We start from the raw sequence: 23,163 nt of genomic DNA on the forward strand, positions 1-23,163 counted from the left end.
GAAAGCATTCTGGAATCAAAAAAGTGTTCATTCCGCCTGAAAATCTCTTTATTCTCTTTTACGCTCACCTTAACTTGTAAACAAAGCTCAATTCGCGTTGATGGCATTGTGCTTCATTTACCAGTTTAGGACAGCGTCAAAGATAATGATTGATTTTCAGGATAAAACTGCAGCGGCCTTACGTTTTTTTTCTCAGGGTTTGTATTGATTAATCGACGTAAATTATTCGTTCGCTTCGATTATTGGTTACGCAGTATTCGTTCGATTAGTAATCGATTTATGTCGGAAGTATTCGATTAATCGATTAATCGAACGATTATCGGGAATCACTAGTCTCTACAAACTGCTACGACGTTTATTCGAACTATGCCTACTATGTTCGGCTTTCGCGAATTATATATGAAATAGTAGGGATGATTTTGTAGAATTTCATTCTCATTTCCACTACTCTCGCATATGAAAATGCAAAAATGGCGTATCCTAGCAATAACAAAACAAACAACCCCCGCTCCACAATCCGTTATCCTCTTCTTATTGAAGTGATGATGTTGCTTCACCTGTTATACATTGATATAAGCGCCTTGATTCAGCTTTGCGTAAATTCGTCAAATAGAGATTACACTAACGAGTTTGGGTTTCAAAATTATGGCCCCTAATTGAAAGTCGCCACCAGACGTCGACACTGTACCACTATCATCGCGATTTGGCATAGATTTCCCCAAGACGGGTCTATGGTACTAGGTGAGGCCGTTTCGTCACTAAGTTGGTTAGGGGAGCGGTATATGAAAACAGTACGGAAGAAAGCAGAAGGGGATTTTTTTCCTTGAAGTGTGAAAGAGACAGACTGATCACGAGTGAGCTTGGGCACAAGCGTATTGTGTTTTGTTTACAAACAAAACACAGTAGACTTCCAAGATGGCTGAAGAGTGGTTTTAGCACGTTGGCCCACCTTAGGATATACTTCTACGCGCCTTGGATTTCCCATGTGGCAAAATTGACGACTCAGTAAATAGGGTTGTTCACAGGAATTTGAACATCGATATTCAATACATCATATATTTTTATTTCATTTTAACTCCTAGCACAACAGAATTATTCATGCGATAACGGTATTATGGAACATCAGTTTGATAGAAAAATTAAAAAATATGCAATCATGAGATATCGAATATATTGCTCTTCATTTTTTTACCATCCCTAGAGCAAACAGATTGACTGAAAAACACAAGAAACAGCTCAGACAGAAATGTTGCACACTGTGCGGTTGCTCTTATATTTGACAACACAAACTGACTAATGAATAAATGTATAAATTTGTTACGTTTTATTAGGTTTCCACAATGTTTTGTTGTCTCAAAAACTGTTTAAACGGTGTACTTGCCCCGCAAACCGTGCAAGTGAGGCGGGAACATGAGCCGATACAGTTGGATACGTCACATATGGGTGAGTAAATTCCTTGGCAACTTTCATTGCATTTTCGTCTAGCATTAGCTGAAGCGAATCCGAATCTCAGTGATCCGATATGAAGTGACTTGTGTGTGCCAAAATTGAAGATATAAATTAGGAATGCACGAAATTTATTTGTGAAATGTCTTCAATTACTAAAATGTAGAATTGGCTGAATTCAAGGCATATATGCGGACGGCGCCAGTGGTTGTATGGTTAGCGTAACAGCCTCACAATCCGATCGGCCTGGGTTCAATCCCAGCTGGCGTCGTTGGGATATTCTGAGGCGAAAAATCTCTGGTTACGTCTTCCTTCGGAGCGGAAGTAAAAGAAGTTGGCCCGGCTCATGAGTTGTTGAGTCTGATAGGTAGGAACAGGTGGAGTCGCCTCCCTGATGTCGGTGATTGGCACTAAAGTGGCGGAAATAGGCCGACGAAAAATAAGCGAAGATAAAAAAAAAAAAAAAGGCATATATGCGAAACTTGAAACATGTCGAATTTGAATATGCTAAATACTGATTTTTAAATATTCTTGGAGACAATTTTCCACATTATAAATCCAAAGAAGTTGTTATCCATCATCAATGTTAAGGTCATATTGTTGTTTACTTTCAGGTCACGAAGTTGTTGTTATTAAAGGAGGTCAACGAGCGTGTGGATCTGGTGGCGTAATTACAAACATACCACTGCTACAGTCTAAATCTTATTTCGAAGTGAAGCTGCAGCAGAGTGGAATCTGGTCGGTTGGCTTGGCCACACAACAAACTGATCTGAATCAGTCCAAAGGTGGATATGACAGAGAATCGTGGTGCCTAACTTCGGACAATGCCCTTTATCATAATGCAAAACCAATACACAAACTGGAGAAAAAATCCGAGGAACCCGGTATCATTGAAACAGGTTCTGTAATCCTCTCGAAAAAGGATGCGGCCGTTAGTACTGGTCTGGTAAACAATACCGGCATTCCCCAAGAAGGCGATACCATCGGAGTTGCTTTCGACCATGTGGAGCTCAATTTCTACTTAAATGGAACGAATTTGAATATTCCGGTGCTGAACATCCGCGGAACAGTGTTCCCTTGCCTGTTTGTAGATGATGGAGCAATTCTAGACATCGTCCTCGATAACTTTAGCTTCAGTCCTCCTCCAGGCTTTGAACGAATTTTGGTAGAGCAGTCGCTTCTATGATCAAATGTGTGGTACAATTATGAATGTAATACATATTATTTATGAATAGTATTAAGATAAAACTAACGCCGTTAAAAAATATGAGTGTATTTATTCTCAATAATAATTAATGTTATATTACATTAATCGACTGCAATGTTCAATGGAAAATTTGTTTCTTGCTGCATTTGTAACAATTAATCCGTAATATTTAAATTTGGAATTGCACTGAAGTGAACGTCATGAATAGGGTAAACCAACCTATAAAAAAGGTACTCTTGGAAGCCTCTACCAAAATTTAATACAATAGACAATCGTGTTGTTATTATGTTGTTACTTCCGCTAATTGATCCGTTATTACCATATAACAATCTATCAAATTAATATTGTCAACGTCCGCCATTTCAATATGATTATCGTGGACCAAGAGAAGATATATTTTGCTAAAAATATTGTAAAATGTCGCATTGTAATTCCAACATTCCATTCATTACCACTCTTTAACACGCGGTCCGTCTCTTTCGATATTCTCTGATATCCCGAAACAAAAAAATAAGCGAAATATGGAATGTGATTGGTACTAAGAACAAATAAATATTGGTAAGGAAACTGTATTCTATTAATATTTGTAAAGCCGAAGAATCCTTTTATCCGTGACCGGAATAAATCGTAGCAGGAAACAACCGCACAAAAAAGTGTAGTGGCTAGAAATATAGTTTTTTTTAAATCGTTTATTTTTACAGGCTCAATTACATAAGTTTAAAGAAACCAAACTCCTGACTGTATTGTTACAAGTATATATAAACATTTTTCCTTAATTCTAATTTTAATGGTGTAGATAACCGATTAGAAGGGTGACATATTTTCTTTCGGATAATGAAGGGATAAAAGGATAGGTTGACAATGTTCACTCTCACATTCACACTCACATTCATTACACTCAAGCTAAGCCTATCTTATATCTAATATGTATTTACATTTCACCTTATTCTATTGTTAATAAGAAGGGATTTGATTTCTCGCGAAGGAAAAGGAAAAGGAGAATATATGGATATAAGGACAATCAGACACGAAGATCGATAACTTTTAGGATTACATATTTTGGGACATGTAATCAAGGTCTAACCCAGCCAACACATCTCTCACCGGCACATTGGGCTGCCCTCCTTTAGGTCGAAGAGAGTTTTCTAAATTCGATCTGGCAACAAGATACTCCTCGCACGACCAAACAACATGTTCGATGTCGTGGTAACTTTGGCCACAAGCACAGATATTGCTGTCGGCAAGATCAAAACGAAATAGTAGCGCGTTTAACGAACAGTGATTGGACATGAGTCGGGAGAAGGTGCGAATAAAGTCCCGACTCAAGTCCAGACTTCTGAACCATGGTTTGAGGCTAACCTTAGGGATAATCGAGTAAAACCACCGGCCCAATTCATCTTCGTTCCACTTACGTTGCCAGTTAACGATGGTATTTTTAAGAACTAAAGAATAAAATTCATTGAAGGCGATTTGACGCTGATAAATATCGCCTTCAATTGCACCTACCTTTGCCAATGAGTCAGCCCTCTCATTACCCGGAATTGAGCAATGTGAAGGGACCCAGACAAAGGTAATGACATAACAGCGTCTGGTTAAAGCACCCAAAATTTCTCGTATTCTCTCAAGGAAGTACGGCGAGTGCTTTTCCGGCCTCACTGAACGGATAGCTTCGACAGAGCTAAGACTATCCGTTACAATGTAATAGTGTTCAACAGGTCGTGAGGCGACGCTGTCCAGCGCCCAGTGTATTGCTGCCAATTCAGCAATATACACTGAGCAAGGATTCTGAAGACTGTGGGAGGTGCTATAAAATTCGTTGAACACTCCAAACACTGTGGACTCATTCATAGAGGACCCATCAGTAAAGTACATATTATCACAATTGACACGCCCATACTTTGCATTGAAGATCGTAGGAACGATCCCCGATCGATGATAATCTGGAATTCCATGGATTTTTTTCTTCATGAACAGATCAAAATGTACAGAGGAATTGATGAAGTCAGGAAAACAAACACGGTTGGGAATATACGAAGAAGGATCAACCTGCATGGAGATGAATTCATGATATGAAGTCATGAATCCAGAATGAAAATTTAGCCCGATCAGCTGTTCAAAACTTCCGATCACCAATGGGTTCATAACCTTACACCGGATGAAGAACCGAAGAAATAATAAATTGAAGCGATCTTTCAGTGGGAGTACGCCTGCCAAAACCTCGAGACTCATGGTATGCGTTGAGGGCATACATCCCAACACAATACGGAGACAAAGATACTGAATTCGCTCGAGTTTAATGAGGTGTGTTTTGGCAGCTGATTGAAAACAGAAACTTCCATACTCCATCACTGAGAGAATAGTTGTTCGATACAACATTATAAGATCTTCTGGATGGGCTCCCCACCAGGTGCCGGTAATTGTACGGAGAAAGTTTATTCTTTGTTGACATTTTTTACTCAGATACCTAATATGGGCCCCCCAAGTACATTTGGAGTCGAACCAGACCCCAAGATACTTGAAGGACATAGCATGAGTGATCGGTTTACCCAAAAGGTGAACCTTTGGTTTTGCTGGTTTATGCTTCCTAGAAAAAACCACCATCTCTGTTTTATCCGTGGAGAATTCATTCCCTAGCCCAATGGCCCAGGTTGAAAATTTGTTCAAAGTATCTTGTAAGGGTTCTTGCAGGTCGGATTCGTTTGATCCTACGGCAGACACCACTCCATCATATGTAAGTTGTCTTAGGTTACAATTTTGTGTAAGGCAATTGTCAATATCGCTTACATAGAAGTTGTACAAAAGGGGGCTTAAACATGAACCCTGGGGGAGTCCCATGTAGGAGATCCGACTTACTGTCGAATCCCCATGAGAAAAATTCAAATGTTTCTCACAAAGCAAGTTATATAACATATTATTCCATAGAGGCGGCAGACCCCGAGAATGGAGTTTATCCAACAGGACTTTTATTGATACTGAATCAAAGGCCCCCTTTATGTCCAAAAATACTGAAGCAATTTGTTTTTTTTCGGCATAAGCCATTTGAATTTCTGAAGAAAACAACGCAAGACAATCATTCGTTCCCTTGCCCCTGCGGAACCCATATTGTGTATCTGAGAGTAGGCCATTCGTTTCAACCCATTGATCAAGGCGAAACAAGATCATTTTCTCCAACAATTTCCGAATACAAGACAGCATTGCTATTGGGCGGTACGAATTGAAGTCGGACGCGGGTTTTCCGGGTTTTGAACTCGTACTTGTCTCCAATCATCTGGAACAATATTATGCTCCAGAAACCGATTGAATAAATTCAACAAGCGATGTTTCGCCACATCAGGGAGGTTTTTCAACAAGTTGAACTTAATTCTATCCGTTTCTGGAGCCGAATTGTTACATGAAAGGAGAGCAAGAGAGAATTCTACCATTGAAAACTCGGAATCAAGATCGTACCTATCTTGTGGTATATATTTTTTTTTAAATCATTTATTTTCAATTGGCTCAGCAACATCTTGTGGTATATCTCGAACAATTTTTTGCACATGAGCGGAATCAGGACAAACCTTCCGTGCAAAATTGAAAATCCATCGATGCGAAAATTCTTCGCTTTCATTCGTTGAAGAGCGATTTCCCATGTTTCGAGCCACTTTCCATAATTTTTTTCATTGACGTTGCTCGTGACAACCCTCCCACGAAATTTCGCCAATAAGCACGTTTTTTCCCTTTGATCAGGTTTTTAAATTGATTTTCAAGGTCCAAATACGATTGAAAATTCTCAATGGTTCCACGTTTCCGAAAAGCTTTGAATGCGTTCGATTTATCCTGATAAAGCTTGGAACATTGGCTATCCCACCATGAATTGGGAGGCCTTCGACGGATGGGGGAACCTGGGGAGGGTTTCGTTTGAGCGCGAATCGCGCTATCATAGATCAAACGAGAAAGGAAGTTATACTCCTCCAATGGAGGTAAACCATCTCTGGAATTGATGGCTAGAGTAATCGCGTCCGCATATTTGTCAATGTGTCTTGTGAGGTCATATGCCATGTTTATAGATTCAGAAGAATTCGAACCAATGGTGATGGAAATTTCGATTGGTAAGTGATCACTACCGTTGGGGTTCTGGATTACATTCCACTTGCAATCTAACGATAGTGAATTCAAGCAAAACGAGAGGTCAAGAGTACTTGGGTTAGCAGCAGGTTTAGGTACACGTGTTGTTTCCCCAGTGTTCAAAACGGTCCAATTGAAGCTATTACAAAAGTTAAATATATCAACAGTGAACGATTGTCGTCGTACTGTTCCCCCCAGGCAGTTCCGTGAGAGTTGAAGTCTCCCAAGATCAATCGTGGCTCAGGAAGGAGTGAGCACATGTCAACAAGTTGCTTGCGGCTAACCGCAGCTCTCGGAGGCCAATACAAGCTGACTATACAGAGGTATTTGCCTCTGATGTTTGCATGACAAGCAACAGCTTCGATCCCTCCAATAGGTGAAAGGTCACTTCGAAAAAATTAGTGGCACTTATTGATCCCCAATAGCACTCCTCCGTATCTGTCATCACGGTCCAAGCGTATAATATTAAAATCGTGGAAAGATAGATCATCTCGCGAAGAAAGCCAAGTTTCGGACAGAGCAAAAACATCACAATTGAACTTATGAATTAGAAATTTGAATGTATCCAATTTAGGGATAAGACTACGACAATTCCACTGTAAAACAGTGATAAGCTAGAAATATTGTGCCGCGGAAAAAAACATGATGGTACCTGCGCATTCGTATAAAAATGGAGAAAGAGGAATATCGTATTTTGATCAAAATTTGTTTTTGGGAAAAAAAATCCTGAACAATTAATGCAGTGGTTGACGAAATTTTATTCCAACTCCTTTGAGAACAACAGTTTATCGGTGGTTTAGTGAATTTAAAATGGGCCGTACAAGCACCGCAGATGCACATCGCTCTGGAAGGCCAACAGATGCTACGAACCCAGAAATCGCAAAACAAGACTCGTTTTGAACGATCGTAAAGTGTAGTTAAGCGAGTTAGCGGAGGCCGTATGCTTTTGAGAAGAACGAGTGAGATACATTTTGCACGTCATTTGGGACATGAAAATGCTATCCGCGCGGTGGGTGCCGCGTTTGCTGACCGCCGACCAAAAACAGCGGCGCGTTGATGATTCAACAACCAGTTTGGCGTTGTTGAAGCGTCATCGAGTGGATTTCTTTCGACGTTTTATGACAATGGATGAAACGTGGATCTATTTGCCCTTATCATAATCACGCGTACGGTAATACAGTCCATCTTCAACCCATGATGTTTTTTTCCCGCGCCACAATATTTCTAGCTTACTACACTTTTTCTGAGTAATTGTTTTTCTGTTGTTGTTTCCTAATGCGATTTGTTCCGGGAAACTCTTAGATGATTTCTGGCAAACTCAGTTATAATAAACCAGCAATTATTGAATCGTTAATTTATAAGATTGCCTTTAATTTTTGAAATTACACTTTACAATTTACAAATATGATTTAAAACACGAATACATTGGATTCTTTTTTTACGCGATTTTTCCGTAATTTTTTTACGCGATTTTTTTTATGCAATTCTCACGAAATTACGCGTTTTTTAATGCGATTCTCTCTAAATTACGCGTTCTACCTATCGTCGTTGCCTTGTTGGGAAGATATATTCTGCAAAATGAATATATCTTCCCAAATGAAATGTTGGGAAGATATATTCTACAAAATGAAGCACATGGGCTTTTCCGATTGGTTTATGGAGTGGCTATGGTCGTACTTGACGGATCGTTCCGCGTACGTAATGGTTAATTCTACAAACTCTAGACCATTCAGTATCACGTCTGGCGTACCTCAGGGTAGCGTCCTTGGCCCTCTGATCTTCAACCTCTTTGTCAATGACCTGTCTTCAATGCTCTCTTCATCTAAGCTTTCTTTTGCCGATGATCTGAAATTTTATCGGAGCACCTGGATCTCACCCCTGGATCATGTCGCCTTGCAGGAAGATATAAACACAGTGCTGACATGGTGTGGCGATAACGGCACGAAACGAGGGGAAACGAGGGCGTTACGTTGGAGGCACAAAATTTTATACATATAACATTGGATACGAAAATATTCTACTGATGGGGAAGAATAATCTTCAGAAACTTTCCTGTTAATTGCACTTGATTGAAAAATAACAAAATGAAATGCAATTGATCACAGTATTATATGAATAAAAAACATTAAAATAAACTCTTTCGCTTGAATGTAATTTTTAATTCCAAGGGGAACTGGCAGATTATCCTTCAGCAACGATAACATCTTTCCGAATTCTTCTCGATGCCCGTTGTCCGCCAGTGGTTAATGCTAACTCGATAACCATCAAACGAAAAAAGTTGCGCGCGTGTATGTGTGTGTGGCGGCTACTCCGATGCATCAAGCAGAACCAATTTTCGATGATAGTGCTCTCTTGGTCGCCTTCTCTTCTCCTCCTTACGGATCGGCTCGTCTGCGCTCCCTCACAGTTCGAAACATACTGAATGCGTATCACCACCAGAATATCGCTTAAGTATGCTTTTTGTCCGTGATTGAATCGAGAGACGGTGTGGTTAACTATGGCAATTTGGAAGGCAAACTAGAGGCGAATGAACTTTCTGAGTTTGAAACTTTCAGCGACTGAGCAATAATTGATTGAAAATTATATGATTTTCGCGATGCGAAACAGTTTTCGTTGTGCGCGCATCCAATATTGGATACGAAAATATTCTACAGATGGCGAAGAATAATCTTCAGAAGCTTTCCTGCTAATTGCACTTGATTGAAAAATCACAAAACCAAATGTATTTGGTCGCAATATTATATGGATAGAAATTATTGAAATAAACTCTTACGCTTGAATGTAATTTTCAGTTCCATGGGGAACTGGCAAACGAAAAGAGTTCCGCGCGTGTATGTGTGTGTGTGGTGGCTGCTCCGATGTCTCAAGCGGAACCGTTTTTCTATGCTGATATTCTCTTGGTCGCCTTTTCAGTGGCATCACTCTCCAGGCTCTTGGTGACACCGTTTATCAGCGCTTTCATGATAAACGAAGTTAGCTTCATCACAACAGCGACAACATGCTCCAATCGCTGTTCAATTATAACTGAGTGGCTTTCCCAGCGGCGCTCGCTTATATACCGATTGGTGATTTCAATAGCCTGTTTTGAAAGCTGGACGAGCTGGACGGCGAGGGATCGAGTGTCTTTCTCAAGGCAAGAGGGCGGAGGTGGTAGCGCTGGAGTAGAGTAATAGAGTAGAGTAGAGTTTTCAAAGGGCCTTTCTCAAGGCTAGAGACGAATGAACTGCAAAAGTTTAAAGTCTCTATAATACAAGACCTTCCTTCCTTTTTGTCTTTCGAATGAAGTGTTTATCATACCATTTCGTTAAGTTGTTTAGGAGCTATTAACGCTCAAAATCTCGGTCTCCGGCGTAACGCTTTCGTTTTCGAAACATTGATTTTACATCCCAGTATAGAAATGAAAGACGTAGTCCTACGTCAAAAAAGATGTTAATTGATTGGTGCCTGGTCCGGACTATATGGTGGATGCATTGTAACATCCCAATCAAGCTCACGGAATCGTGAAGCATTGCGTTGTCCTGAGGAAACACAACACCAATTCTGAACGTTTCTGGTCAATCGCTAGCTTCGAACGGTCCATTTGTTGATAAATAAAACAAATTTTAAAAAATTAAAATTTTGGAAAATAAATTAGGTTGCACGTATTCTACTGTTGCAGCATCGGCACCATAAACACCATTCACATTTCCAGCGGCCTGGCTTGCATTTTCGCACTTATAAAAGAAAAAGTGTAAAATTTTCTCTTTGTTGACCTCCATTGTTAACACCCTATAACTCACAACTGAATGGAACAATCAAAAAACAGCGAATTTTTTTTTAGTGTGAAATGTCACCTTTACAAGGAGTCTATACTTGAAATTGTATGATCGATATTACGCTATATATTGATCACTAAATCCAGCTATCGAGAAAATAAAGGGTATCTTTACCCTCAACCTAATATGTTAAAAGTTTGTATTTATATAAAGGAGGTTCTTTAATATCGCTACGTTTTTTATTAACCCACATGTCTTTAAATATTTTTCAACGTGACCCCTAAACATATATTTTTTCCATAATTATGTATTTGCAAAAGTTGTTGGAAATTATAAGAAAATTAATAAAATTTCATGAACATGACGGTACAACACGACAAACACATTAAAAGGGCCTATTTACTATAAAAAAGACAAAAAATTAGAAATATTTTTCAAATATCTCGAGAAAGACTGCATTTAGAAAGAGATTGATAATGAGCTTTTTTGTTTTAAATCACATTCATAATTTGTGGTTAAAAATGATTGGTAATATACAAAAATTTGAAGTTTCGAAAATTCATTAAAATTCGAAGTTCTACAAATTTCGTCAAAAATAGTTTTACCATCTTGGACTGCTTTTTTAAATTTTCTGCATGACTTTTATTTTATATGAAAACAAAAAAAACGTATTCTTATTCATTTAAAGTTTTTTTTCTCAATGTATAACTCTAGAACTCTTTCCAAGATACTGTTTCGGTACGATGTTTTTGAGACATAAATCTCTTACTAAAATCGATACCCCCTTTTCAAAGCTGCACTTGAGTCCCAAATGCTTTGGAAAACTCATATATATTTCCTCCAACCCAAACGGAATATGAACTCATGTTTTGGCATTTGTCGATTTCATTTGGAATTGCTCATGGTGAAACTGCTCTTTTTAATTTGTTCGAACGGGAAAAAAATACGTTTCCATTATCCATGTATATCATAGATTCTATTTACGCTATCTAACGCTATTCATTTCCCAATGATTCTATTAATAAAAGTGTTGTTATTTCAAGCATTGGTAGGATTAGGAGAATTGAGAGAAATGAGCTTATTAATGATTCATAATCTGCAATTCATGTTTAGCATGAACAGAATAAACGGTACACTAAACAGCTCTACCGAATGTATTCAATAGAAAGTAGAGCACATACAGCAATCACACACAAATAGGTTTAGACACATTCGTTCGAGGAGCAAACATAACCCGGTCTTGTAGTATGTTACAGTATCATATAATGATGTTCTACGAAATTCATAACATTTTTCAATCCTTAAATAGAGGATGTTCGTTGATAGTAAAAAAAAAATAAGAGGTATTTCTATACACTTTTCGATTTGGGTGTAATTTATTTTGTCTTATTCTTTAAACTACTATGAAACAGTTTTGTTTTTGTATTAGGTAAAACATTCTGCGTCAGTACTAAAAATGCTAAAATCAATATGCAAACAACACTGGGAGCTACCCTATAACTGTCCAACATCACTGGCTACTGTTGCTGCCGTTGTTGATCTTTAGCTCCCTTGATTGGGTGAAGGTTGCTATCGCGTAGCGTTTGCATTGTAATCTGTTGCTTGGTGAGTTTGAATGGCCGCTTCCCGTACTCCTGTGGCTGTCGACGCTGCTGCTTCCGATCGTTCGGACTAGTGGAAGCGTGTGGTTTGGTGTTTGAGAATGATGAAATTGCGCCCACCGCTGCTGCTGGCAGGCGACTTTCGGCGGGAACATCATAAACGCGGGAAAACGTGACGGTATTGATAGTTAATGACAGCGGCACAGGACGATTCAGGGTGCGAAGTGATGGCAACGGCTTTTGTGTCGTTCGGTTCAAAGGATTGTGCGGGAGTGTCGCCTCGGCACGATCCTTCAACGCTTTGTATCAGTGGTGTTCCCCACTCGGTACCTCGTCGATATTACTTTCCCAGTTAAACTCGGTAACACCGTTCTTAACTCCTAGGTTGCCTAAATGCGCGAATCTTACGTTAAAGTCGTTATCTTTGGCTTTTAGTCTTTCAAATCTGAAAAAGAAATGGAATTTATAGTCATTAGTTCATTTGTTTGTGCAGTAGTGATAATATCATGATTTTTTATTCGCGAACTAAATGATATACGTGAATTGCATCTGAAGTTTCATTCGCGTATTTCAGTCACGTTATAATGCAACCCGGTCTTGGGTTCCCTCAGAGATAATTTGCAGTTTAATTACGTTTATTCACACATCAATCAAATCCGTCAGTATGCCTTTCTTCAGAAGTGCATCCGATAAACTGAAAAAATATCGTCGCCATTAAATTTCATTCACTGGAGGAAACTTATTACCGATGCGATTTGTATACCGATATGTGCTAGAAGCCACATATGAATCATGTGCTCTGATGGTATTCGTCAGTCACAATTAAAACCGGAGGGATTTCGAGACGTGACTTAAATATGTGAATAAGTTATGAAACTGTTTTAAACCCGCTGATAATTACTTGGAACCGCTTGTTAACTCCTAGTCGATTTTCCATTGATATACAGTGACCGATACGAAAAGCATCAAAAGGAATACGTAAACATTCGTGAAGTAATTGAAAGGCGATGACAGTTTTAAGAAGAACACTTCAACCGCGATGTAGCAGAGAACGAAAGCAATATGGCGACAGACCTTCAAGAGGAAAACGATCGAATGCCAACCCTAACCCTAACCATGTTTATGAAATTATAGAAAAAATGAAACAAACTGTAGAGCAATTCAAAAGATCATATCTTAGAATTAACTGCTTAACAGTGTTGTTGTTTGATCAGAATTCTGCAGTAGTGTCGCGAATAAAATATATCTACGAATTTATATTCACACAATTGATCGAGTCTCGAGGAAGATACTTCATTACTTCGATCTCCAGTGATGTACGAGAGCAGTCCGATAAGTACTTAGTCTACAAAAAAAAAATTGGAAAAGTGGCGATTTATTTCTCAACATAGTCTCCTTTTAGCTCGATACACTTGAACCAGCGATGCTTCAACTTATTTAATCCATCTGAAAATTGCGTTTTCTCGAATCAAGCGAATAAAAATCAAACTTCGGACACTATTTATAAAAAAAATCAAATTTCGGGCAGATTAAATTCAAATTTCGGACACTTTACTTTGTAATTTTTTGAGCGAAAATTACATTACATTTGATTATATTTTTTAGTCAACTGCGAAACACTTACCAAACAATCACAGTAACCTGATAACGATGATAAGAACTGATGAAACACGATAAAAAATAAATGTTGATGAAGGGGTAAATTCTACGTGCTCACGCTAAGCAAACGTCAAACACAAACGATAATGATTAGTGCTGTTGGATTTTTTCCTACCATGTAATAATTCAAATGTAATTATCAAATGAAGTGATAGTGAAACCGAGGGATTACTCTAAAGAAGCAATTGTGATATTAATTTTACAGTTATATCATCAGTGCATTAAGCATTCCAATATATTAGAACAAAGTGTCCGAAATATGATTCAGAGCGGTACTTATCGAACCGCCCTCGTACGTTGTTCAAGTATTGCGATTTCAGGGTGACCTTTCAGATATTTTGCTTCGCCGATAACATTGACATAGGTACACCAACCATTGAATTGATGACGGATAGGTAAAGGGTATTTCAATAGTGTCTCTTGACATTTCTCTTCAGTAAAGTTTGCCATTTCATAATGGAAAGATATACGATCCCCAACAACGAGTCGAGATTATTCAAATTTACTACCGAAATTCGGAGTCAATTGACTCAACGTCTAATTTATGGTCGTTATAATCGTCCTGCCAGATCAAAAATTGAGCGTCTAGTGGAAAAATTTGAATCCACAGGCACAGTACAAAATGTTTCCGTACCAGTGAGGCAGAGAAGTGTCCGTAGTGCCGACAATATTGCTGCCGCTAGCGCATCAATTGAAGAACCCAAGTCAGTCTCTTACTCGTCGATCTCAAGCGTTGGGCTGCTCTGTGACGTTTTTGTGAAGAATTTTGCGAAAATCTGAGAACCACTATATCGGTTTGGCATGAAATGGCTAGTAGAGTCGAAATATTCTTTGTTTCATTTGTTCAGAGCTCCAAAAAACGTCCTTAACTGAAAATGATATACTTAGCTTAACTGAAAATGATATACTTATCAATGAACTAAAATATCAATCAAATATCATTAGCAATTAAAATGGAATTTAGCTAATGGTATTGGAGAAAACGTCAATGATGTTATAAGATAAGTATAGATTACTAGGTATTCATCTTCAATACCCAAAAGCGTGGATCTTTTTTTGCGCCGATTGGTCACCGGACAAACAATGTTATCATAAAGCAGTCATAATTTGAACGTTGCATGTAGCTTTCACTTAGCCCATTGCATAATCGGAATACAAATCCGTTTTTGGATTGTTAAAAAACAGATATAGCACTTATCGTATTCATTACTCACAACTTAAGCTAATAGTAGTTCGTTATCAGCTCATCAGGAAAGCGCGAAATAGATGATGCATAAATTATTCTCTATATGATAGGAGCATTTCTACGAGGTACAGTATCGGACAAAACATTTGCGACTAATTTAAATTCCTATGCTTCGAAATCGAAACAGAGAGTTATGTACTGCAGATCTGCATTATGATTAGCTGTTTCATGACAGCACACCGAAATAATTTCGTTGACAAGCATCGTGTTGTGTTATTCAAAACATTTGGCTTACCTTTGTTACTATCGATCAATGCATTGAAAGTCCTGTGGGAATGACTTTATAATTTATAATGTAATGTTGTATGCTGCGTTCTTCTTCCAATGTAAGGAAAATATGGCAAAATGAACGTTAAACATTGAAAATTAGTGCATTTGTGATGCACTAAGAAGGACTGGAAATGCGAAAGAAAATTATCAAGACTATGTGTCATTTTTTGCCCATAGAGACAAAACACGCTGCACCAGCTCTAGAGAAGGCTCACTTGTCGTTATGTAGGTACCTTGATGCATTAAAATTTTCTTCCAAAATCTAAAAACAATTACATAGTCATTCCATCTCTAAGGGGGAGCTGCCATACGAATGAAACTCAAATTTTACTCGAGAATTAATCAAGCAAATGCAACCAAATTCTGTATGTGGAGGTTTTAGTGTGCAATAAATGATTCTATGGTGGTTAGATACTCGACCCCTCTCTTAGGTAGGGCTGCCATACAAATGAAACACAAATTTCTGCATAACTCGAGAATTAATCAAGCAAATGAAACGAAATTTGGCATATGGAGGTTTTAGGGTGCAATAAATGTTTCTATGGTGGTTAGACACTCCACCCCCCCTCTCTAAGGGGGAGCTGCCATACAAAATTAAACAGGGTCGATTAGAAGATCAATCAATGAACAGTTCTGCGATTGAACCCACGAACTTGCTCATAGTTAGAAAACGCGAATGTTTGAAAGTATTGATAACAAAAAACAAATTTTGAGCGGGACGAAGTTTGCCGGGTCAGCTAGTTATGCATAAAAACATCGTTTTATGAAGAAAAGTGAAAATTGTCAAAAAGTAACATGGGACAACTAGAACGGCAGCATACATTTTGCTCACAATTTTATCATTTTTCTTCAACCCTCTGATGAACCATGCGACTGCTTTGAATTAGTTGTAAATCTTTCGTCCAGTACTGTACCATATCAGCGTTATGCTTTAAGCTGAAGGGAACGAAAAAAGACCCACACCATACACGGAAAACTTCACCCTTACCTTTGGAACATCAATTTCTTCGCGAAAGCATATAGCTCGATGTCGAGTGCATTTAGCTTATCAATTTTAGCCCTCTGGCCGGATGCTAGCCCATTCATGGTGCTCGTAGATACGGTGTTGTTGTGCTGCTCAAACGGTATAGCGAAGCGTAAATTAAATGTTTCTTCGAATATATATTGCGAGATCTTTTGATATTCGGTCAAACCGAAGTAGGACATGGCAGCGAGGTTGCGCTTGGCACTAGCTAGCATGATGCGGTCACGTTCCGCCGATGGCATATAGGTTTTGTTGTAGCAGCCAACCAGCGCTAGGTCGGCTAGCATACGGGTCTGACGATTGGCCGCGAGATTGCTCTCGCAGCCTGCAAACTCATCCAGCTGCACGCCGTTCCAATTTTCACCTGAGGAAAGAAGAGAGAAAAAGAAATTATATAACGCTAAAAGAATGATTATGAGGGCGAACACTTGATTGAGATTATGATGAATTTGCAACTTTTGATATGGTGAGACTAAAAATTGGAGTTCCAAACTATTTCTGATAAATAAAAGCTTCCCCAGATATGTATCATGTGTACTGCCCTTGTTTGTATAGGAGACGTAAGCGACAAAATGAACAAAATCGACTTTTTCGCCGTTATGCATACTACGCAATGTAATACGTTTTCCCAACATGCAAACAAACATTTTTTGTTCGAAAACATTTGAGCAAAATCAACAATTGTCAGTATTATTTGCTATAAGCTAAATCAACATTTGAATCACATTCTCTGTAGAGTCCAAACATAGCTTTCATGATAGTGTCTTATTACTTAGTGTTTCCTAATAGATGAATACAAGAAACCACTGAAACGCTGCTCGTATAATTACTATTTTCTGTACACTGCACTGCGATGAGCAAAGAGAAGCAATTATGTTTTTTAATGTTATAATTACCTATTTTGACGTAGGACTACGTCTTTCATTTCTATACCGGGGTGTAAAACCAAAGTTTCGAAAACGAAAGCATTACGCCGGAGACCGAGATTTTGAGCGTTAATAGCTCTTAAACAACTGAACGAAATGGTATGATAAACACTTCATTCGAAAGATAAAATGTCTACGCGTCATATACTTGTTACTTTTTCATCCAAAAACTTGTTTCAATAGTCTTAAAATTGCTTTCAAAACAGGCTATTGAAATCACCAATCGGTATATAAGCGAGCGCCGCTCGTAAACCCACTCAGTTATGATTGAACAGCGATTGGAGCATGTTGTCGCTGTTGTTGTGAAACTAATTTCGTTTATCATGAAAGCGCTGATGAACGGTGTCACCAAGAGCCTGTTTGTAAACCTAAGGCCAGAAGGGAATCCATCAAGAGGAGAGTTCCACGGCCACGGTTCCGCTTGAAACAGCAGCCGCCACACACACATACACGCGCGGAACCCTCGTTGCTATCATCGTTGCTGAAAAATAATCTACCAGTTCTACCCCTGGGAATTGAAAAATACATTCATGCGAAAGAGTTTATTTAAATGTTTTCTATCCATATAACACTGCAACCAAACACATTTGGTTTTGTGATTTTTCAATCAATCGCAATTAATAGGAAAGCTTCTGAATATTTTTTTCCCCATCAGCGGAAAATTTTCGTATCCAATATTGGATGCATAACATGAAAAACGTGAAACATCATCGCGAAAATCAAGTCATTATCGAGCGATTATTTGCTTTCTACTCATATAATGCTGCGACCAAATACATTTCGTTTTGGATTTTTTCAATCAAGTGCGATCAACGTAAGACCACGTCTTTCATACCACTTCGTTTTGCCAGAAAGAGTTTCTTAATGCTCAAAGGAGGAATCGAGTCCTCCGAGGAAATTACCCAGCGCAAATTAGAGTCGACTATCGATTGCGGCATTCGTACACAAATAATTTTATAATGCAGTTTCACCAAAGTGATTTCTTCGGATATATTCACTACATCATGTCATGTATTTCATATTATTCATTATGAAATCCATATCCATGGCACCTATCGGTAACGAATTATTACCGAAACCACGATTTTCGCTAAATGCTCCTTTCAGTTCGGCCTGTAAAAAACTTTTCTGAACTCTAATCCATCAAATTTGGAGCCCTGAAAAGGGCCGTTGATTATATGCTAAGCTAATATAGCACGCTCTCCTCGGATACGATGGGCCAGCTGGATGTCCTTGGACATGATGTGACGCATTTTGCATGGATAGCACACAAATTGGTATCTTCGAATAAGCCTCCTGCAGCGTCATAACCGCGGAACTTTGGAAGCGCAAGTCGGTTTTGAAGTCCTGAGCAATTCCACGTTCCAAATGCTGCAAAGGTAGCTTGCGGATCAGCAATTCGGTCGACTTCTGATAGCGACGAATTTCACGCAAAGTTCCCGGTCGATAGCGATGTGGCTTCTTCACCTACTCTGCTGCTGGTGCGCTTATCCGAGCTGCTTTCGTGTACCTCACCACCGAAACACTAACGAGCTGTCAGCGAAAGAATAACGAGCTCGAGTCCTCACGGTGCGAGAGTAGAGTAAGAAATGAACGAAAGCACTTTTTTTTCACTTAAATTCTTTTTATTTCTTAATTTGGTTTACATTATAATATAATACTACATTTCATGTGATCAACCTAGGGTTCTACATCTTTAAGTTGTAATGTCAAGTTTTGTAATGATTTGTATCATACACATTATTCGATTGTTTCATATTCCTATTGTAAAATAATGAACGAAAGCAAAGGAAGTGTCATTTTATAAACCATAAAAGTATAGAATCTAAGCCCCACCCTTATTATATTCGTAGCTTACCCTGAGAGAGAAACGAATAACATCGAAGTAAGTATACAGTAAGCTTATATAATAAAGAGGGTGGGGTTTACATTCGATATGTTTTATAAAATGACACTTCCCTTGCTTTCGTTCATTCAACTTAAAGATGTAGAACCCTAGGTTGATCACTTGATATGTAGTACTTTATTATAATGTAAACCAAATTAAGAAATAAAAAGAATTTAAGTGAAAAAAAGTGCTTTCGTTCATTTCTTACTCTACTCTCGCACCGTGAGAACTCGTTTCATCGGGACTAAGCAGACAGCTCGTTAGTCTTTCGGTGATAAGGCACCACGAAAGCTGCTCGGATAAGCGCACCAGCCGCAGGAAGCGTGAAGAAGCCGCATCGCTATCGACCGGGAACTTCGCATGAAATTCGTCGCTATCAGAAGTCGACCGAATTGCTGATCCGCAAGCTACCTTTGCAGCATTTGGTTCGTGGGATTGCTCAGGACTTCAAAACCGACTTGCGCTTCCAAAGTTCCGCGGTTATGACGCTGCAGGAGGCTTATTCGAAGATACCAATTTGTGTGCTATCCATGCAAAACGCGTCACATCATGTCCAAGGACATCCAGCTGGCCCATCGTATCCGAGGAGAGCGTGCTATATTAGCTTAGCATTAAAATAAACGGCCCTTTTCAGGGCTCTAAATTTGATGGATTAGAGTTCAGAAAAGTTTTTTACAGGCCGAACTGAAAGGAGCATTTAGCGAAAATCGTGGTGTCGATGATAATTCGATACCGATAGGTGCCATGGATATGGATTTCATAATGAAGAATATGAAATATATGACATGATGTAGTGAATATATCCCCATATCGAAGAAATCACTTTGATGAAACTGTTTACCGTTTGTCTTTTTTAATTGTTGGGAAAGGGCATTATTTTTGCTGAGTAAATTCCAAGAAAAAATCCATTCCTTCTTTAAGCGTGATACATTCTGCTTCAGATCAACGGAACAGATAATTATTTAATCATTTAATACAAAAGATAAAATGTCCAAGAGTTATATGATTGCTATTTATTGATTCGAAAAATTGTTTCAACAGCTTAATGATAGCTTCGAAAACAGGTTATTGAAATCATTCGTATCCGTATGTAGCGCGCCCACTTGGAAACCCATTAATCTTATCGGAATGTGAGATTGGGAAGCTCATGCTTACGTCTATGCATTATGTTGTACTCTTCAATTAGAGCTCCCGCACACTACAGACTTTTTTTCAGCCGACAATGTTTTTCAGCCGGTTGACAAGTCAGTCTGCAGTCTGCGGGGCTCTTAATTTCGTTTTTGCAGGCGAAAAATTTTCAGTCGAGTTAACTCTTTTTTACAGTAATGCTTTTGAATCCGGACACTTTGCATTACATTCAATATCATTTCACAGCCATAAAATTTTTTTCATGTTCAATTTATGCGATTAATAGTTACTAATATAGTTACTGATAGTTTCTTGATAGTTACTAATCAATCGCATTAATTCAACATGCAGAAAATGTTGTGGCTGCGGTATGGTATTAAATGTAACGCAAAGTGTCCGGATTCAAATACATTACTGTATACTTACTTCGATGTTATTCGTTTCTCGCTCAGGGTAAGCAACGAATATAATAAGGGTGGGGTTTAGATTCTTTACTTTTATGGTTTATAAAATGACGCTTCCTTTGCTTTCGTTCATTTCTTACTCTACTCTCGCACCGTGACGACTCGTTTGTTTGGGACCAAGCAGATAGCTCGTTAGTCTTTCGGTGGTAAGGCACACGAAAGCAGCTCGGATAAGCGCACCAGCCGCAGGATAGGTGAAGAAGCCACATCGTTATCGACCGGGAACTTTGCGTGAAATTCATCGCTATCGGAAGTCGACCGAAATTGCTCATGACTTCAAAACCGACTTGCGCATCCAAAGTTCCGCGGTTATGACGCTGCAGGAGGCTTATTCGAAGATACAAATTTGTGTGCTATCCACACAAAACGCGTCACATCATGCCCAAGGACATTCAGCTGGCCCGTCGAATCCAAGGAGAGGGTGCTATATTAGCTTAGCATATAATCAACGGCCCTTTTCAGGGCTCCAAATTTGATGGATTAAAGTTCAGAAAAGTTTTTTGCAGGCCAAACTGAAACGAGAATTTTCGTTTGGATGCCATACAGCATCGAGAAAATTCCGGGAAGATCTAATCGTTGCTGAAAAATAATCTGCCAGTTCCCTGAGAATTGAAAAATACATTCATGCGAAAGAGTTTATTTTAATGTTTTCTAATGTTTTTTTTCGACCAAATACATTTTATTTCGTAATTTTTCAATCAAGTGTAATTAGCTGGAAAGCTTCTGAAGATTATTCTTTCCCATCAGTAGGATATTTTCGTATCCAATATTGTATGCGTGCGCAACGGAAAATGTTTCGTATCACGAAAATTATATAATTTTCAATCGATTATTGCTCAGTCGCCGAAATTTTCATACTCAGAGAGTTCATTCTCCTCTAGTTTGTCTTCCAAATTGCCATCGTAAACCACACCTTCTCTCGATTCAATCACGCACGAAAAGCATACTTAAATGATATTCTGGTGGTGAAACCGATTAATTTTTCGTGAGGCGTCGTGCACAAATTACGTAACGCGAAAAGGGGGGAGGGGGTAGATGTTGCGTTACTTTCTGTTTATTAGAGATAGGAAATTGCGTTACGAAAGGGGGGAGGGGGTTCAAAATCCGGATTTTAGGCGTTACGTAATTTGTGCACGACGCCTGAGGACATCGACAAGACAACATCGTTACTGAACGAGCTGGACGGCGAGGGATCAAGGAATTCATTACCTGGCCTGACCTGACCTGAAATGCAATCAGTTTGTTTTAACTGTGAGGGAGCGTAGAAAAGCCGATCGATCAGAAGGAGAAGAGAAGGTAACCAAGAGAGTATCAGCATCGAAATAAGGTTACTCGGAAAGACATCGAAGCAGCCGCCACACACACACACATACACGCGCGCAACTCTTTTCGTTTGCTGGTTATCGAGAAGAAACCTGGAAAGAAATGATCGTTGCTGAAAAATAATCTGCCAGTTCCCCTTGGAATTGAAAATTACATTCAAGAGAGTTTATTTTAGTGTTTTCTATCCATATAATACTGCGACTACATACATTTGGTTTTGTGATTTGTCAATCAAGTGCAGTTAGCAGGAAAGCTTCTGAAGATTATTCTTCAGAACAAGGTTTTTTGTATCCAATATTGGATGCATAAAACCTTGAGCCTCCAACGTAACGCTCTCGTTTTTGAAGTCACCCAAATATTTATTTATTCATTCATTCAGGATGGATTCAACTTCAAACAAATGATCTCTAAATCAACGATAGTCCTATGTCACCCTTGCGGTTATACCATAGATATAACCCACTTCCTGTTTTGTTGCATTTGAATCTTCAAGTAGATAATGAAACAATCAGATCAGTATAAAATTAAAATAATATTGGTTCATAGCATTATAACTGCTCGGATTCGACATCGATTTATTCTACATACTCAGCATTTAAGTTAGTGTGAGTTACTCCACCATCTTGCGATTGATCGTGATATCGGTAAATCATGTTGCTAAAATTAGCAACATTGCAGATTGCCTTTACAAATTCAATTAATTGAAAAACATGAACCTGCTGTTCTTATCATTTCCCAGAGTATTCAGGAAAAAAGTACTATCATAGACTCGCAACAAATCCAGAAAATTTTCAAGACATTTCACTAAATTTTTTTCAAACCTTTTTGTTTTTATCTGATAACAACTGAAACTACCGACGGAGACGTTTTGACTATTATCGGAAATGTTAATACCAAGGCGCTTGTATAAATGTATAACAGGTGAAGCAACATCACTTCAATAAGAAGGGGATTACGGTTTGTGGAGCGGGGGTTGCTTGTTTCGTTATTGCTAGGATACGCCAGTTTTGCATTTTCACATGCGAGAGTAGTGGATGAACTGGATGAGAATGAAATTCTACAAAATCATCTCTTCTTTTTCACATAAATTTGCGAAAGCCGAACATAGTAGGCATCGTTCGA

The 23,163-nt window shown here is 38.7% G+C and overlaps 2 protein-coding genes across 2 annotated transcripts in view; one reads left to right on the forward strand and one right to left on the reverse strand.

Annotated features, from left to right (window-relative positions):
* The first annotated feature begins 1,213 nt into the window (after positions 1-1,213).
* Positions 1,214-3,276, forward strand: LOC129776842 (SPRY domain-containing protein 7). Its single transcript, XM_055782730.1, has 2 exons — positions 1,214-1,443; positions 2,061-3,276. Exons 1-2 carry the CDS (start codon positions 1,341-1,343, stop codon positions 2,630-2,632), a joined length of 675 nt encoding a protein of 224 aa, XP_055638705.1. The 5' UTR covers positions 1,214-1,340; the 3' UTR covers positions 2,633-3,276.
* An 8,580-nt stretch (positions 3,277-11,856) lies between these two features.
* LOC129776841 (heparan-sulfate 6-O-sulfotransferase 2) overlaps positions 11,857-23,163 on the reverse strand; it is a 63,433-nt gene continuing 52,126 nt past the window's right edge. The window contains exons 4-5 of the mRNA XM_055782729.1: positions 16,277-16,676; positions 11,857-12,558 (exon numbers count right to left, since the gene is read on the reverse strand). Coding sequence (XP_055638704.1) covers positions 12,420-12,558; positions 16,277-16,676 — 539 coding nt within the window. The 3' untranslated portion in view covers positions 11,857-12,419. The remainder of the gene's footprint in view (positions 12,559-16,276; positions 16,677-23,163) is intronic.

This window comes from Toxorhynchites rutilus, chromosome 3, assembly GCF_029784135.1.
Source record: "Toxorhynchites rutilus septentrionalis strain SRP chromosome 3, ASM2978413v1, whole genome shotgun sequence".
Taxonomy (NCBI): domain Eukaryota; kingdom Metazoa; phylum Arthropoda; class Insecta; order Diptera; family Culicidae; genus Toxorhynchites; species Toxorhynchites rutilus.